We start from the raw sequence: 18,748 nt of genomic DNA, 5'->3' as shown, positions 1-18,748 counted from the left end.
TGGGTACAGGGGCCCAAGCACTTAGGCCATCTTCTGCTGCATTCTCAGGCTAATAGCAGAGAGCTGGATCGGAAGTGGAGCTTCCGGGACTTGAACTAGCACCCATTTGAGATGCTGGTACTACTGACAGAGGCTTAACCTACTATACCACAGTACCAGCCCCTTCAATGTATTCTTAAAATAAGGTCCCCGTAGTTTTCATATCAGATGATGAAAGTGTTCTGGAGATGGGTAGAGGTGATGGCTGCACAACAGTATGAACATATTAAATGCTATTAAAACATACACTTACAATGGTTAAAATCATAATTTATGACATTTAAAATAACCCTCTGGTTCTTCCTTAAAAAAAAATCATGGGGCTGGCTCTGCGGTATAGCTGGTAAGCCGCCACCTGCAGTGCTGGCGTGCCATATGGGCGCTGGTTCATGTCCTGGCTGCTCCACTTCCGATCCAGCTCTTTGCTATGGCTTGGGAAAGCAGTAGAAGATGGCCTGAGTCCCTGGGTCCTTGCACCCATGTGGTAAGACCCAGAGGAAGTTCTTGGCTCCTGGCTTTGGATCAATACAGCTCTGGCTGTTGTGGCCAACTAGGGAGTGAACCAGCTGATGGAAGACCTCTCCCTCTCTTTGCTCTTTCTGTGGAACTCTGCCTTTCAAATAAATAAGTAAATATATTGTTTTTAAGATTTATTTATTTATTTGAAAGGCAGAGTTACAAAGAGGCAGAGACAGAGAGAGAGATATTCCTTCTGCTGGTTGACTCCCTAAATGGCCACAACAGCTGGACTTGGGCTAATCCTATACTGGAAGGCAGGAGCTTCTTCCTGGTCTCCCATGTGAGTGCAGGGGCCCAAGCAATTGGGCCATTCCTGCTGCTCTCCAAGGGTGTATCAGAGAGCTGGATTAGAAGTGGAGCAGCTGGGACTCGAACCAGCGTTCCATATAGGATGCTCATACTGCCGTCTGTGGCTTTACTCACTATTCCACAGTACTGGCCCCATTTTGTTGCTTCTTAAATTCCTCTTACAGCAAATTCTAGAGGAAAGCCTGGATATTTTTATGTGGGTATAAACACTTATAAAATTTGTTGTAAGGATTAGTTTAATAACTTAAAGTTTATAAACTTATATCGCATAGCAAACATGTCTAATTTACTGAAGAATTTCAGTGGATTCTTCATAAAATAGATTGATGAGAAGACTACAAATATGTTACCCTATCTGTTATCTCTGACTTCTCTTAGCATCTCGATTCTGTTAAGTCAGGCAAAAATCAGGTTATACTGTAAACTGTCTTCTATAGGGTTATTCTTTTGAGTGTTCTTTCAACTTGAAGATTTAAAATAATGTGTATATTTAACTACCATTCAGTAAAATGGATGTCTTCATGATCTTTTCGTAATTTTTTTCCTAGTCAAATGCACCTTGTATTGTTTTCATTGATGAAATTGATGCCATTACGCCCAAAAGAGAAGTTGCTTCAAAAGATATGGAACGAAGAATTGTAGCCCAACTTCTAACCTGCATGGATGGTCAGTTTAAAATAATGAGTTCATTTTGAGATGATAGATATACTTTTTGTTTTGTTTTGGTTTGGTTTGGTTTTTTTTGACAGGCAGAGTGGACAGTGAGAGAGAGAGAAAGAGAGAAAGGTCTTACTTTTGCCATTGGTTCACCCTCCAATGGCCACCGCGCTGATCCAAAGGCAGGAGCCAGGTGCTTCTCCTGGTCTCCCATGTGGGTGCAGGGCCCAAGCACTTGGGCCATCCTCCACTGCACTCTCTGGCCACAGCAGAGAGCTGGCCTGGAAGAGGGGCAACCGGGACAGAATCCGGCGCCCAACTGGGACTAGAATCCAGTGTGCCGGCGCTGCAAGGCAGAGGATTAGCCTATTGGCGCCAGCCAAGATGATAGATATACTTTTTTTTTTTTTTTTTTTTTTGGACAGGCAGAGTGGATAGTGAGAAAGAGAGAGACAGAGAGAAAGGTCTTCCTTTTGCCGTTGGTTCACCCTCCAATGGCCGCTGCGGCCGGCGCATCTCGCTGATCCGAAGCCAGGAGCCAGATGCTTCTCCTGGTCTCCCATGTGGTTGCAGGGCCCAAGCACTTGGCCCATCCTCCACTGCCTTCCTGGGCCATAGCAGAGAGCTGGCCTGGAAGAGGAGCAACCGGGATAGAATCTGGCGCCCCGACCAGGACTAGAACCTGGTGTGCTGGCACCGCAAGGCGGAGGATTAGCCTGTTAAGCCACGGCGCCGGCCTGATAGATATACTTTTAAAAATAATTTAAAACATGAAGATATAAAAATTTCAACAGTAAATCTCAAATAGCACAATATTTTTATGTAAAATTACATTATTTAATTTTTAGAGGATTTGTTAAGACATTTTTAATACATTTTATATACATACACATTTAGATTAACATTGTCTGGCTTTTTACACTGCTGGGATTGCACCATATCCATTATTTTATAATTTGTTATTTGTATCTTAATCATATATTGTGGAAATTTACCATTTAATTTACTTATATTTATTTCTTCTAAATTGCTGTATTTTCTGGTTTTTTTTTTCAACATTTCTTATATATATATATATATATATATATATATATATATATATTTTGAAAGGCAGAGTTACAGAGAGCTAGAGAGAGATCTTCCATTAGTTGGTTCACTCCCCAAATGGCCACAATAGTCAGAGTTGGACTTATGTTAAGCCTGGAGCTGGGAGCTTCTTTGGGTCTCCCATGTGGGTGCAGAGGCCCAAGGACTTGGGCTATCTTCTTCTGCTTTCCCAGGCACATTAGCAGGGAGCTGGATGAGAAGTAGAGCAGGTAGGACTCGAACCAGTGCCCATATTAGATGCTGGCACTGCAGGAGCACGTTTACTCCTTACGCCACATCTCTAGCCCCTGTATTCTTTTTTTAAAGGATTTATTTATTTGAAAGGCAGGGTGATAGAGTTAGAGATCTTCATTCACTGATCTACTCTCTGCCTGCCTGCAACAGCCAGAACTTGGCCTGACCAAAGCCAGAAGCCAGGTACTTCATCCAGCTCCCTGGTGGCAAGAACCCAAGCACTCCCAGGCACATTAGCAGGAAGCTAGATTGAAAGTGTGGAATGGGATGCAGGTATCCCAAGCAGCAACTCAAGCTGCTGCACCACAGTACTCTCCACCCCCACCCCCAACCCCCCACCCCCAGTGGTTTTCTTTAGGATGAATTTTCCATATCCTATTTAAGCATTTCTTCACTGATAGACATTTGTTTTCCATTCTTGGCTTTGGAACAAGTTGCAGAGAATGTCCTTTTTTTTTATTTTATTTTTATTCTTATTCTAGAGTAAGACAGCCAAACACTCAAGAGAAGATCTTTCTCTCTGTTTCTCTCTCTCACTGTCCACTCTGCATGTCAAAAAAAAAAAAAATATATATATATATGTATATATATATAGCATCACAATGTGTAATCCTTTCTCTCCAGCCATTGAGTGAATTGTGAAAGCATCACTGCCCTCAGTATCAAGTGACTTGCTCATCGCAGTGTGTGCTTGGTTCTTCTAGATCTGAATAACATGCCTGCAACAGCTCAGGTCCTAGTAATCGGAGCTACTAATCGTCCAGACTCATTAGACCCTGCTTTGAGACGGGCAGGAAGATTCGACCGAGAAATATGCCTGGGTATCCCAGATGAAGCATCCAGAGAAAGGTATGTTCTTTTTTTTTTTTTTTTTTTTTAACTGTTTCAATTTTTCTTTTTTTAATGGAAAACTTTTATTTAATAAATATAAATTTCGAAAGTACCACTTTTGGATTATATCAGTTCTTCCCCCCATAACCTCCCTCCCACCCACAAACTGTCCGATTTCCTACTTCCTCTCCCATCCCATTCTCCATTACGATTCATTTTTAATTATCTTTATATACAGAAGATCAACTCTATACTAAATAAAGATTTTAACACACAAAGTATAAAGTACTGTTTGAAGACTAGTTTTACAGTTAATTCTCATAGTACAACACATTAAGGACAAAGGTCCTACGTGAGGAGCAAGTGCACAGTGACTCCTGTTATGGATTTAACAATTGACACTCTTATTTATTACATCAGTAATCACTCGAGGCTCTTGTCATGAGCTGCCAAGGTTATAGAAGCCTCTTGAGTTCACAAACTCCGACCTTATTTAGACAAGACCATAATCAAAGTGGAAGTTCTCTCCTCCTTTGAGAGAAAGATACCTTCTTTGATGGCCCCTTCTGAAAAAGTATATTCTTATAAAATGAAATTTGCGTGCTGCTATGTCATCTGGACTGAATGCTTCAAAGGAAGGTATAAGAAATGCCATGCAGTCTTCTCTCTTTCTCTCTCTTTTTTTCTTGTTTTAGCAGTGAAATTGATTGAGAATGGAAAAAGCCCACATTAATTAATGCTTAAGAAAACAATTTATGGGGCTGGCATTGTGGCATAGCAGATTAAGCTACTGCATTCATCAATGCCATCCCATATGGGTACCGGTTTGTGTCCTGGTTGCTCCACTTCCAATCAAGCTCCCTGCTAATGTGCCTGGGAAAGCAGTGGAAGATGATCTGTTGTTCCCCTTCCACCCACGTGGGAGACCTGGATGAAGCTTCTGGCCCCTGGCTTTAGTTGGGCCAGCCCTGGCCATTGTGGCCATTTGGGGAGTAAAACAGCAAATGGAAGCTCTGTCTGTCTGTCTGTCTCTCCTCCTTTCTTTTTAATGCCACCTTTCAAATAAATTAATATTTTTAAAAAAGAAAGGAAAAAAGAAACAGTTTACTCATCAGGAGAATAATTGTCTCAGGTTTTTTTTAGTGGTGATAATGGGCTTCTGTGTCCATACTCATTTGTGTGGTCTTATCAACATTGGCTGTGATTTTTAGTTGACTGACCAGCTTAGGGATATTATCTAGAGCTTTGAAAGTGCAAGGCCATGTGTTCCACAGAGAAGTTCAATGTGAGTACTATGCTTGAGCCTGCCTAAGACCACGGGAGCCCTGAAAAATTATTAAATGACAGCCAGAGAATTAAAAGCTAGCTGTCTATGCAGCAAGATCAGCCTTCCCTGGAACTGGGGTTGAATGTCCATAAAGCCAGTAAATGTCCAGTAGTAGCCAAAGCTAGGACTCAGTAACAGAGTATGTCTCAGGAAGTACTGTTTAGGTAGTGAGGTACAAATTTAGTTAAGGATTTTTTTTTTAATTTATTATACTTACTTGAAAGTCAGAGGGGGAGAGATCGATTTTTTTTTTTTTAAATATTTATTTATGAGGCCGGTGCTGTGGTGCAGTGGGTTAACTCCCTGGCCTGAAGCGCCAGCATTCCATATGGGCGCCCATTCTAGTCCTGGCTGCTCCTCTTTGATCCATCTCTCTTCTTTGGCCTGGGAAAGCAGTAGAAGATGGCCCAAGTGCTTGGGCCCCTGCACCCACATGTGAGCCCTGGAAGAAGCTCCTGGCTCCTGGCTTCAGATCAGCGCAGCTCCATCCGTTGCAGCTAACTGGGGAGTGAACCATCAGATGGAAGACCTTTCTCTCTCTCTCTCTGCCTCTCCTCTTTCTGTGTAACTCTGCCTTTCAAATAAATAAATTAATTAATCTTTAAAAAAAAGATTTATTTATTTATTTGAAAGGTAGAGTTAGAGAGAGAAAGAGACAGAGAGATCTTCCATCTGCTGGTTCACTCCTCAAATGGCTGCAGTGGCCTGAGCTGGGCCAGGCCAAAGCTGTAGTCACACCTTCTTCCAAGTCTCCCACATGGGTGCGGTGGCCCAAACACTTGTGCCATCTTCCACTGCCTTCCCAGGTGTATTAAAATGGAGGTGGATTGGAAGTGGAATAGCTTGAACTTGAACCAGCACCCATATAGATGCTTGCATTGCTGGCAGCTTAACCCACTGCACCATAACCCTGGGCCCATATTTAAGAAATATTCTGAAATACCACCTTTATAAAGGCTTTTGGCATAAATTAATGCGCTAAAGTTGTGGTACAACAGCTTTTAGAACAGGTGCTAAAACAGGTACTGGGGGCATGAAGAAAGGGAGAGATGGAAAACAGAGTTCATGCTGCAGGAAGCCAAAATACTCAGAAAACATTGTAGGCGAAGGATCGACTTGGGTGGGACCCCGTGCAATTTTCCCCTGCCTCCTGGTTCTCAGTACAGCTTCTTCTGATTATTTAGGAATTTCTTTTTTAAAGTATCAGGTTCGTGGTTACATATATGTGCATTCATTGCACTCCCATGTATATATATCATCTTTAAATAGTTGCTCAACCAGTCAGGCTTGTTTGCTAACATGTTTATACCCATAGCAAAATATTAAGTTGTTCAGAAATAAGAATTTTTTTAAACAATTTTTTATGTTATCCAGCTCTGACTTATGTTATCTTTGTTGCTTCCGTTTTTGGTATCATATACAAGAGGTCATTGGCACCCACGTGGGAGACCCAAACTGAGTTCCAGGTTCCTGATTTTGGCCTGGACTAGCCCTGGCCATTGTAGCCAGCTGGAGTGTGATCCTCTGATATCTTCCCCCGGCTCCCACTTTTTCTCTCTTGTCTTTGTAATTCTGCCTGTCAAATAAATAAATAAATCTTAAAAAATAATTTTTAGGCATGCAATACAAGGGAGGAACAACACATTAAAATGAAGTTGGAGAAGTAATTGTTCTAATACAAACTTGAATGGGAAAGCGTGTATAAAGCTAGCTTTTTGTGATAATGAAATTAATTTTTTTATTAATTTCATTTTATTATTCAAATGGTTTATTTGTATGTCAAGGCTTTTATTTCTGGTAGATGTTGATTTAATCTACTCTAAAGATAGTCCCATAAATTTATTCATATTACTTCCTCTCTGTCATATTGTGAAGTTCTTAAAGGCAGAATGTTTTTTGAAATAATTGATCTGTATTCCTCACAATAATTACTGTAGTCCCTAACAAAAGAAATTCTTTGCCATAATCCTTGAATAACATGGAATATGTAATAGTGGTTTAGCATTTGGGGAGTGAATGAATGAGATTTGATCTTACATACTACCCATTGGGATGCCCCTGACGAAGATGAAAGGTTTCAAAGTAATATATCTGGTGGCTTGTTTTTACTTTTAATTTGGAATCTGAAAATTTTTCCCTGTCTTTTCCACAGGATACTTCAGACTTTGTGTAGAAAACTGAGACTTCCTGAAACCTTTAACTTCTGTCACTTAGCACACCTAACGCCTGGCTTTGTGGGTGCTGATCTGATGGCGCTCTGCCGGGAAGCTGCCATGTGCGCCGTCAATAGGGGCCTAATGAAGCTTCAGCAACAGCAGCAGAAACATCTGAAAACTGAAGTTGGCCAGGAGGAGCCACTGGGAACTGAGCCCACTTCTGCCACACAGGTGCTTACTGTGAAGGCCCTCGAACCTGCCCTTTAAATGTTCTCTGTGTTATCTCACATTCCAGCAAGAGTCAATACAGATGAGATTAATCCTTTACAGAGGTTTACCAGCTCCTCTTAGAGCACTGCTGTTTAAGTTTATTTCCTGGTTAACTTTTGATTCGGCATGCAGGAAAGTTTGCTGATGAAAGCAGCTCCTTAGCTACAAACAGCACTAGAGAGCAGTTTTCTGAATGTGAGAGGGAAGTTTTTCAGTCCAAGATCACTATTAAATTTTTTAAGTTTTCTAAGTTATGGAATATTAATACAACATTTATATAGCATTTTATTGTTAGTACCATGGCTTCTATATGTTTTGTAATTTGAACCATATAACCTTGTGAAGTAAATACATTATTTTACCCCTTTATACTCAGACACTAAGCCTGAGATTATGACTTGCCCAAGGTCACACAGCCTCTACTTTATAGAACAGGGACTTGAATCTTGCTATTGCTTTCAAATAGTTTTTTTTAAAATAAAATGATAACCTAGGAATTTACAAATTGAATTACTTCAGTTTCTAAATTTTTTTATATGTTTCCTTGCATGTTTTTCACAAAGCAAGAAACCTGCTTTTGACATCAAGATTCAATAGTGCTAGGAAATTTGCATTTTTTCTGCTAAGTTTATAAGCCATCAAGAAAGCATATAATGAAAGAATAGTACCAGAGTAACTTTGTTGTGATTTCATCAAAATACATCTGCTTCATGAATATAAATGAAATGGGAAATATCATGATTGATTAAGTGTTTGCTAATTGCTTTTGCTTGCTGTATCTCACCTGAGTGTAATATACAGATATCTTCCTACCTACTGGATTACAGTTGGTGTAGGTATACTTGTCCAAGGTATTTGATCCATTCAGAATAAAAAGAACTGGGCTGGGTTGTGACACAATGGGTTAAGTTGCCACCTATAACATCTGCATCCCATATATGTTCCACTTCTGATCCAGCTCCCTGCAGAAGGTGACCAAAGTAATTGGGCCTCTGTTACCCACATGAGAGACCTAGAAGCGTTCCAGTCTCCTGGCTTTGGGCTGTCCCTGCTCCAGCCATTGCAGCCATTTGGGGAGTGAACTAGCAGATGAAAGATCCATTTTTCTCTCTCCCTCTCTCTATCTTAACTTTGCCTTTCAAGTATGTGTACATATATATTTAAGATTTATTTATTCCTTTCTGCGCTACCCTGCAATGGGCCCATATGGCGTTGTTCATGATTCCTTGTGTAACTTAAGGGGAAGCTGTCATGTCCGGAGCCATGATGTCCTGCAAACGAAGGAGGAGGACATCTTCAAATTCCTTCCAGCAGGAACCCACCTAGGTGACACCAACCTTGACTTCCAGATGGAACAGTACATCTACAGAAGGAAAAGTGATGGTATCTACATCAAATCTGAAGAGGACCTGGGAGAAACTTCTGTTGGCAGCTTGTGCTGTTGTGGCCAATGAAAACCCTGCTGATGTCAGTGTGATGTCCTCCAGGAACACTGGCCAGAGGGCTGTGCTGAAGTTTGCTGCTGCCACTGGAGCTACTCCTATTGCTGGCTGCTTCACACCTGGAACCTCACTAACCACATCCAAATGCCTTCCAGGAACCTCGGCTTCTGATGGTTACTGATCCCAGGGCTGACCACCAGCCTCTCACAGAGGCATCTTATGTGAACCTGCCTATCATTGCTCTGTGTAACACAGACTCTCCTCTGTGTGATGTGGACATTGCCATCCCATGCAACAAGGGAGCCCACTCCGTGGGTCTGATGTGGTGGATGCTGGCCCAGGAGTTTCTGCACATGCATGATATGATCTCCCGTGAACACCCCTGGGAGGTCATGCCTGATCTCTACTTCTACAGAGATCCTGAAGAGATTGAAAAAGAAGAGCAGGCCACTGCTGAAAAACCTGTGACCAAGGAGGAGTTTCAGGGTGAATGGATGGCCCCAGCGCCCGAGTGCACTGCTGCTCAGCCTGAGGTTGCAGACTGGTTTGAAGGTGTACAGATGCCCTCTGCCTATTCAGCCGTTCCCCACTGAAGACTGGAGTGCTTAGCCCACCACTGAAGATTGGTCTGCAGCACCCACTGCCTAGGCCACTGAGTGTGTAGGAACAACCACTGAGTGGTTGTAAGCTGCTTTTCACAGTCTCTGAAGCAAACATGGAAATGAGGTTGACAGAAAATAAACACCAGTTTCTACCCAAAAAAAAGGACTTATTTATGTGAAAGGCAGAGTTACAGTCAGAGAGAAAGGTCTTCCATTTGTTGCTTTACTCCCCAGTTGGCTTCAATGGGTGGAGCTGGGCCAATCTGAAGCCAGGAGCCAGGAGCTTCTTCCAGGTCTTCCACACAGGTACAAGGACCTTGGGCCATCTGCTCCTTTCCCAGGCCACAGCAGAGATCTGGATCTGAAAAGGAGAAGCTGGCATACAAACCGGCGCACATATGGGATGCCAGCGCTGTAGACGGAGGCTTAGCTTACTACACCAGAGCACCGGCCACTATTTAAGGTTTATTTATGTGAAAGGCAGAGTTAGAGAGAGAGAGAAGGAGAGACAGTGATCTGCTGGTTCACTCCCCATTTGACTGCAATGGCTGGTGCTGCACCAATCTGAAGCCAGGAGCCAGGAGCTTCCTCCGGGTCTCCCACGTGGGTGCAGGGGCCCAAGCACTTGGGCCATCTTCTACTGTTTTCTCATGCTATGACAGAGAGATGCATTGTAAGTGTAACAGCTGGGACTAGAACCGACGCTGGCTTTACCCACTATGCCACAGCGCCGGCCCCAGTAACGATTTTTTTAAAATTACGTGTTTATTTAAAAGACAGTGCTCCATCTGCTAGTGTATTCCTAAATGCCCGCAATGTCCAGAACAGGGACAGGCTGAAGGTGATTGTTAGGGACTCAGTTCATATCACCTACATGGGTGGCAGGGACCCAGACACTTCAGCGTCTTCTTCTGCCTCCAAGAGGGTACATGAGCAGAAAGCTGGAATTGGGGGAAGCAGAACAGACACTTCAAACCCGGGCTTTCCAGTATGGAATACGGGTACCCTACCTGGTGTCTCAAATACCCACCCCATAATAATTCTTAAAGATATAAAAATGTAACAATTTAAAAAACTATATAGTTTTTAATCATTTCCCCTCTATTGCTCTCTTTAAGGATGAATTACAGAGGCTGTTGGAATTGCTAAGAGACCACACTCCCCTCTCAGATGAGCAGATGCAAGGACTGTGCATTGAATTGAATGATTTCACTGCTGCTCTGTCATCAGTCCAGCCATCTGCCAAAAGAGAAGGCTTTGTCACTGTCCCTAGTGTGACATGGGCAGATGTTGGTGCCCTGGAAGACATAAGAGAAGAGCTCACCATGGCAATATTGGTAGGTTTATTGGCTGCTAAATGTCTTTGGCATAAGTTGGGTTAAGGACTGGAAGGATTTTGAGCCACGTGCTTGTGTGCCAGGTTGTGTGTCTAAATTTTCTTGATGGTATGTTCTCTTTTGAATGAAAAGCTCCCAAGAGTAGTTTTTTTTTTTTTTATTATTATTATTTTATACTGATTCTTTTGCTTTTTTTTTTTTTTTTAAGATTTGTATTTTTATTTGAAAGGCAAGGCTGACACAGTGAGGAGGAGTCATAGAGAGAGATCTTCCATCCACTGGTTCGCTCCAGAAATGCCCAGAACGGCCAAAGGATGTTTGGCTAGGCCAAAGCCAGGATTCCATCAGGGCCTCTTATGTGGGTGGCTTAGGCCCAGCCACTTGGGTCATCTTGTGCTTTCCCAGGCGCATTAGCTGGAAGCTGGATTGGAACAGAGTGGCAGGGACATGAACCACTGCTCCAGTATGGGATGCGTGTGTAGCAGCCCACCACAGTGCCGGCCCATGTGCTTTACTTCTGTATCGTTGAATTAAAACGCAGAAGTTTAGGTTTCCATTAAGGCTCAGTTGGGAACTACTTTCTTTTTCTTTTTTCTTTTTTTTAAAGATCTGTGTATTTATTTGAAAGAATTAGAGAGAGGGAGAGGCTGAGAGAAAGACATCTTCCATCTGCTGGTTCTCTTCCCACACAGCTGCAATGACCAAGGTTGGAGCCAAGAGCTTCATCTAGGTCTTCCTTATGGGTGGCAGGGGCCCAAGTACTTGGGCCATCTTCCACTGCTTTTTCCAGGCTGTTAGCGGGGAGCTAGATGAGAAGTGGAGCAGCCAGGACACGGACTGGCGCCCATATGGGATGCTAGCATTATAGGCAGCAGCTTTACCTGCCAAGCTGCAACTCCGGACCCAGGATCTGCTTTTGAATTCAGTCATACCCTTAAAGATCAAAACAGTTATTCTGTTGTTGTTCTTGTTTGTTAAAAGATTTATTTATTTGAAAGAATTTCAGAGATATGTGGAGAGACAGATCTTATATCTACTTGTTGACTCCCCAAATGGCTACAATAGCCCATGCTGCGCCAGGCCAAAGCCAGGAAACAGGAACTCCATCTGGGTCTCCCACAAGGGTGCAGGTGCTCAAATACTTCATATGTCTTCTGCTGCTTTTCCAGGCAGGTTAGCAGAGAAGTAGATTGGAAGTGGTGTAGCTGGAATTCAAACTGGCACCCCTATGGGATTCCTGTGTCGCAGGTTGTAGCTTAATCCACTGCACCACAACCAAGGCTTCCAAAGACAGTATTAATTCCCATGAAACTGTAGATTCGTTCTGAGAGGTGGTGGGTGGAGGCAAGAGGTGAGGAGTCACCACGCAGACCCCGGGAGTCAGGTGTGCAGACTCGTTTATTTCAGTTGGTACAGCAGCTTAGATAGCCGAGGCAGCCAATCCAGTTAAGGGACGGTTTATCCCCTGACCAGTCACAGCCTGTTGCCAGGCAGGCTCCATTGCCAGGTGATTTCCGAAGCCATTCCTGAGTAACTGACGCTCACTTGCCAGCGGCCATCTTGGCATGACCTTCTCATTCCACCACAAATTTTTATTCATTTTCACTTTCTACTTTATTGATGATTACATGGTTCACTAATTATGTTCCTTTTAGAGGCATATACTCCAAAAACAGTATACACCAGGATAGCAGTGAACAAGTATCTCCTGCTTTTGGCTATGTAAAGGGTATGGCTGCTTCTGATTTTATTTTTTTTTTAAGAAGTTTATTTGATTTATTTGAAATCACAGTTAAAGAGAAGGAGAGACAGAGTGAAAGATATTCATCCTCTGGTTCACTACCCAGATGCCACAACAGCCAGTGCTGGGCCCTGCCAGAGCCAGGAGCCAGGAGCTTCATCCAGGTCTCCTGAAAGATTTGGACTATCCCCTACTGCTCTTCTCAGGCCATTAGCAGGGAGCTGGATCTTAAATGGAGTGGCTGGGACCCTTACAGAATGCTAGCATAACAGGTGACAGCTTTATCTGCTATGCCACAATGCCTGTCCCTGCTTTTGATTTCTTAGAGGAGGTCATTACCTCAACTTTTTGTAACCTGAAAGTATGGATGGTTTTCTAAAACATCTTGAGTTTCAAATTTTGAAATAACTCTATTTTTATTTCCTTTTTTAATAATTTGTAGGATTCTTTTTTTTTAAGATTTATTTATTTGAAAAGCAGAATTACAGAGAGGCAGAGAGAGAGAGGTCTTCCATCTGATGGTTGACTCCCTAAATGGCTGCAACAGCTGGAGCTGAGCCCATCCAAAACTAGGAGCCAGGAGCTTCTTCCGGGTCTCCCTCACAGATGCACGGGGCCAAACACTTGGGCCATCTACTGCTTTCCCAGTCCATAGCAGAGAGGTAGATCAGAAGCGGAGGAGCCGGGACTCAAACCGACGCACATATGGGATGCCGGCGCTGCAGGCAGCGGTTTTACCCACTACCCCACAGTGCTGGCCCCCCCATCTTCATTTCTAAGGTGTTCTGAGAACTTATATTTAAGTGTCAATTCCTCAAGCAGATTCTTTTTTTTTTAATCACTGTATATCCCATGTCTATTGCAGAGGTGAGAAGAAGTCGGGCATTATTTGTATCTGCTGGCTTAGCATCAGGGTTGAAAACAAGTGTCTGGAGATCACTTGAATGTTCAGTGTAAAACTGACACCTGTGACTGATCGGCATTGGCATTTTGCTTTCCAGGCACCAGTTCGGAACCCAGACCAGTTCAAAGCTCTTGGGTTGATGACTCCAGCTGGAGTCCTCCTTGCTGGTCCTCCTGGCTGTGGGAAAACTCTGCTGGCAAAGGTATGTTTAAGTACACTACATTTATTTTATACTTTACTATCAAGTAGTTAAAAAAAAAGTTAAATAAAAATATAACTTTATGTATTATAGTAAGGTAAATGTTTTACATAACTTCTATTGGAAAATCAATTATAAAAACTAACTGACAACTTTCTTCAGGAAAGGTTTCCCACTTTTTTTTAATTTAAATAGCATCATTGAAAAATGTTTAAATCAATCATCTCCATTTTTCTTGCTTATTGCCCCACTTAATTCTGCTTCTTAATTTTTCTTGCTTATTGCCTTCAGTACTTTTATAAGGCATAGCTGTCAGGGAGCTGGGGACAGAGGAGCGAGAAGAGAACAAGATATTGTTTGACCTCCATTTTTTCACAGTAGTTAGAACAGCCAGAAAGGAGGTCCTACATTACAATGTATGAATCAACCAGGGGGAAATGCAGTTCTCCTCCTGTGTGCCTTGGTGATATTTGTTGTTGAATTACTTATATCTGCTTTTAGTTAGTTGTCTTTGTAGCAGAAAAGAAGTAAATTGTGGGCAAGTGCCGTGGCACAGTAGGTCAAGCTTCTTTTTATTTGCTTTCTATTCAGTTCTTTTTTTTTCTGTTTGTCTCTTCCTTTCTATAAATAAGGGATGGGGGCAGGCATTGTGTTACAGCAGGCCCCTTGGGACACCCACATCGCGTATCAATGCTGATTCATGTTCACATTACTCCACATTACACCTGCCAGGCAGCAGGTGATGGGTCAAGTGTGTGGGCTCCTGCCACCCACATGGGAGACCCAGATAGGGTTCCAGGTTCCTGACTTTCCCTTGGACTAACTCTGCCTGTGGAGCCATTTGTGGAGTGAACCAGCAGATGCAAGATCTCATTCTCTCCTTCTCTCTCTTGGTCTCTCTCTCTGTCTCTGTCTCTACATTTCAAATAGATGAAAAGAAATAACCATTTAAAAGGGAGTGGGGACTATCACAAGGAAGAAGTAGGGTAAAAGCAGGGTCCTTCAATTTTTACAGATTTCTGTTGTTATTTTATTGTGTGTTTGTCTTAATTATGGGTTTTTGTTCCCTCTTGCTAGGCTGTGGCAAATGAGTCTGGACTAAACTTTATATCTGTTAAGGGCCCTGAATTACTAAATATGGTAAGTGATGCTGTTAGCCATTATTCTAGATCGGAAAAATGATGGTTATTCAAATTATACATGAAACCATCTTCGATCTTTGAACACTTGTGTTACTTTTGCCAAGTCAGCACTTTACTGGGGAATCTGACCGTTGCTCTGCTTTGTTTCTTAGTGTATATAAATGCTCTCTTGATTAACTGTATTAAACTCTTAGTCTGAATTTTTTTAAAAAGATTGATTTTATTTATTTGAAAGACAGAGTTACAGAGAGAGGTAGAGACAGAGAGGTCTTCCATCTGATGGTTCACTCCCTAGATGGCCACAGCAGGCTGGAGCTGCGCTGATCTGAAGCCAGGAACCAGGTACTTCTTCCTGGTCTCCCATGTGGGTGCAGGGGCCCAAGCACTTGGGTCATCTTCTACTGCTATCCCAGGCCATAGCATAGAGCTGCATCTGAAGAGGAGCAGCCACGACTAGAACCAGCACCCATATGGGATGTCAGCACTTCAGGCCAGGGCTTTAACCCGCTGCGCCATAGCACCGGCCCTCTGAATTTTTTTTTTTTTAACAACTCCAAGATGGAAAAAAATTACTACAGTTATTAACATTTAAAAATTTGTTTTTCATTTATTTGAAAGGCAAAAATGGAGATATCTCATCCACTAGTTCACTCCCTCAGTGCCTGGCTTTTGGTCATAACTCAATCTAAGCCTTCCACGTAGTGTCAGGGAACCAGGTACTTAACATCTCCTGCTCCTTCCCAGGGTCTGCATTAACAGGAAGCAGAATACCCAGGAGTCATTCCCAAGTGCTCCAGTGTGAAATGCAGGGATCCCAGATGGCATCATGAGCGTTATGCCAAAAACCCACCCACTTACTGACATTTTAATATGTTGTTTGTACCATGTCTCTGTTAAGCACTTTACATATATTGTCCTCCTACAGTCCTGTGAGGGATGAATTATTGATTGCCCTGACTGACAGATAAGGACTCTTGGAGAGTCTGTGTAACTTGCCAGCATTTGGCAACTATCAAGTACTACAGTGGAGCTGAGCTTTGAATCTGAGTTGTCACACTCCTGATCTACTTCCTGTCCTATTGTGTGGCTCAAATAGGCTGAGTATGAATAAAAATACATTTGACAAAAGAAGTCATTAAATTGCTTTTAAAAAGTTTGCACTGCAAACTTAAGAGACTTTCAGTTTGTTTTCCTGAAAAGTAAAAATGCTATTACCAGTATATTCAGAGAAGAAATGAGAGTGATAACAGCTGTTTAAAAGCCTTTTAAAATTTATCCCTCCTCCATTTTTTCCTACTGTGTATTACTTTCCCTCTAAAATAAAGAATTTTTATTCCAAAGTAGATGATTAATAATTAAGTACTTTTTAAGAGGTTTTTTTGTTTGTTTTGTCACCTCTTTTTCATGGATTTTCATTTGACTTTCTCTTGGAGGTATTAGAGATGAGTCCTGAAAGGGTGGGGGCGGGGGTGTGTTAGTAGAGGTGAAGTTGGAAAAGAACGTTTTTGCCATACCGGAAAGGTTATTTACACCAAGCTAGATGTTCAGATGTTATCTTCAGAGTATCAGAGAGTAAAAGAGGCTTGAAACAGGACTTTCACATTTTGCTAAATATTATAATTTTTAAGGAAAATTCATGTAGTATTTTAAGCCTGGAAGAGGCTATAAGGAATACTATAATGAATTTCTGTATTTAGCACCCAGCTTAAAAAGAAAGTAGTGTACTTGGAGCTCCCTGAAAGCCCTCTCTAACCATGTCCTCCATTTTTTCTCCCACATAACATACCACAATCTTGAATTGAATGTTTGTTAGGTCATTTCAATTTGTTCTGTGTGTACTATATACATGTTTATCTCTAAACAATATAAAGCACAATAGGAGCTGGCGTTATGACACAGTGGGTTAAGCTGCCACCTGGGACACCAGCATCCCCAATGGATGCTAGTTCATGTCAGCCACTCTACTTGTGATTCAGTTCCTTGTTAATGTTGCTGAAAAAGCAACTGAGGGTCCTTGGGCCCTGCACCAACATGGGAAACCTGGATGAAGCTCCTGGCCTGGTCCAGCCGATGCTGTCATTTGGGCAGTGAATCAGCAGATAGAAGACCTCTTTGTCTCTCCCTCTCCCTCTCTCTCTGTAATTCTGCCTTTCAAATGAATCAATCTTTAGATAAAATAACATAATGTAAAGCACTATATGTTTCAGAATTACAGAGATTATGAGACAATTATAAATTTGAATATTTTCTGGATATTTGATACTAAACAAACAATCTTGGGGCTAGTGCTGTGGCGCAGCTGGTTAAAGCCACAGCCTGCAGTGCTGGCATCCCATATGGGCACCTGTTCGAGTCCTGGCTGCCCCACTTCCAGTCCAGCTCCCTACTAGTGCACTTGGGAAAGCAGCAGAGGATGGCCCACGTCCTTGTGGCCCTGCACCTATAGGGGAGATCTGGAAGAAGTTCTGGGCTCCTGGCTTCGGTCTTATTCAGCCCTGGCTGTTGCCATTTGGGGAGTGAACCAGCAGATGGAAGATTGTCTCCCCTTCTTTCTCTCTAACTCTGCCTTTCAAATAAATAAATAAATGTTTTTAAGAAAAAACATCTTTTAAGTGTGATAAAGATATGGTCTAATGTTAAAATCACCTAACAGATATTGTAATATTTACAAATAAATTATATATAGGATTTCCTCAAAAATAAAAAGGAAAGAAAAGTAAACTAAAACAAGGTTGATCATGTTGAAGCTGAGTGTTGGGTACCTATTGAGTTCATTATACTACTACGTCTACTTTAGTTGTATGATTGGAACTCTTAAAAATAGTAAAAGCAAAATGGAAAAAAATCCTGCACTATGTAAATTGCAGGTTTTCTTTTGGAATGTAATTTGGTTGTTTTTGTTCAATGTTAAATTTATGATATTTGTCTTTGACACATTTATCTCTAGCTTATTAATTTTCTGCATGATATTCTATTGAATAGATTAAGCACATTTCTCAAAATTTATTTATTTCAGAGGCAGAAAGACAGAAACAGAAAGCTTCTATCTAACATTTCAAATGCCCTGAGTCTGGGCCAGGCTGAAGCCCAGACTGGGAGTGACTGGGAGCCAGTCACTCAGGCTAGGTCTCCCACTTGGGTGCCAGGGACCCAGACTGGGAGTGACTGGCAGCCAGTCACTCAGGCTAGGTCTCCACTTGGGTGCCAGGGGCCCAGCCTCTTGAGCCATTATATGCTGCCTTCTAGAGTATATGTTCACAGATAGCTGGATCGAAAATAGAGCTGAACTCAAACCCAGGCACTCATATGAGATGCAGTTGTTTTAAGTGGCATCTTAGCCACTAGATCAACACTTTTCCAATAACAACATTTATTTTAAAAAGCAGAATTTTGTTCTGGTAATATTTAGATTGAATATCATATACATACAAGGGTATTTCACTAAATTTGTGGAAAAGTGAAATTAAAAGGTAAACTTTTTTGTTGCAAAATTTTTGAAATCCATGTATAGTTTTTTCTTTTTTCTTTTTTTTAAATATTTATTTATTTATTTGAAAGTTAGAGTTACAGAGAGAGAGAAGGAGAGGCAGAGAGAGAGAGAGAGAGAGAGAGAGAGAGAGGTCTTCCACCTGCACATTCACTCCCCAATTGGCTGCAATGGCTGGAGCTGCACATATCCGAAGGGGGGAGCCAGGAGCTTCCTCCGTGTCTTCCCATGTGGGTGCAGGGGCCCAAGGACCTTCTACTGCTTTCTCTCTGTGGCTCTTTCTTTTTTTTTCCTGTTCTTCAACATTTATTTTTATTTGGGGTAGTTGTGAGGTAAAAAAGGTTCTGTTTAAATGAAATAAAAGATGTTTAATTACTGTCATCTGATGTATTCTTGGCCTTGATGATTTCTGATGACCACATATTGATTTATAGGTTATTATGTT

At 42.0% G+C, this 18,748-nt stretch overlaps 1 protein-coding gene and 1 pseudogene across 3 annotated transcripts in view; both read left to right on the top strand.

The window, feature by feature from the left end:
* The window catches only part of NVL (nuclear VCP like), a 103,523-nt gene that overhangs the window by 26,257 nt on the left and 58,518 nt on the right, over positions 1-18,748 (top strand). For all 3 annotated transcript variants that reach the window (XM_062210448.1, XM_062210449.1, XM_062210447.1), the window contains 6 exons: positions 1,416-1,533; positions 3,570-3,714; positions 7,176-7,410; positions 10,612-10,830; positions 13,573-13,677; positions 14,752-14,814. In XM_062210448.1, coding sequence (XP_062066432.1) covers positions 1,416-1,533; positions 3,570-3,714; positions 7,176-7,410; positions 10,612-10,830; positions 13,573-13,677; positions 14,752-14,814 — 885 coding nt within the window. The remainder of the gene's footprint in view (positions 1-1,415; positions 1,534-3,569; positions 3,715-7,175; positions 7,411-10,611; positions 10,831-13,572; positions 13,678-14,751; positions 14,815-18,748) is intronic.
* On the top strand, positions 8,646-9,578 carry LOC133773817 (small ribosomal subunit protein uS2-like; annotated as a pseudogene).

Source organism: Lepus europaeus, chromosome 14 (genome assembly GCF_033115175.1).
Source record: "Lepus europaeus isolate LE1 chromosome 14, mLepTim1.pri, whole genome shotgun sequence".
NCBI lineage: Eukaryota > Metazoa > Chordata > Mammalia > Lagomorpha > Leporidae > Lepus > Lepus europaeus.
This window is presented reverse-complemented; position numbering and strand designations above follow the sequence as displayed.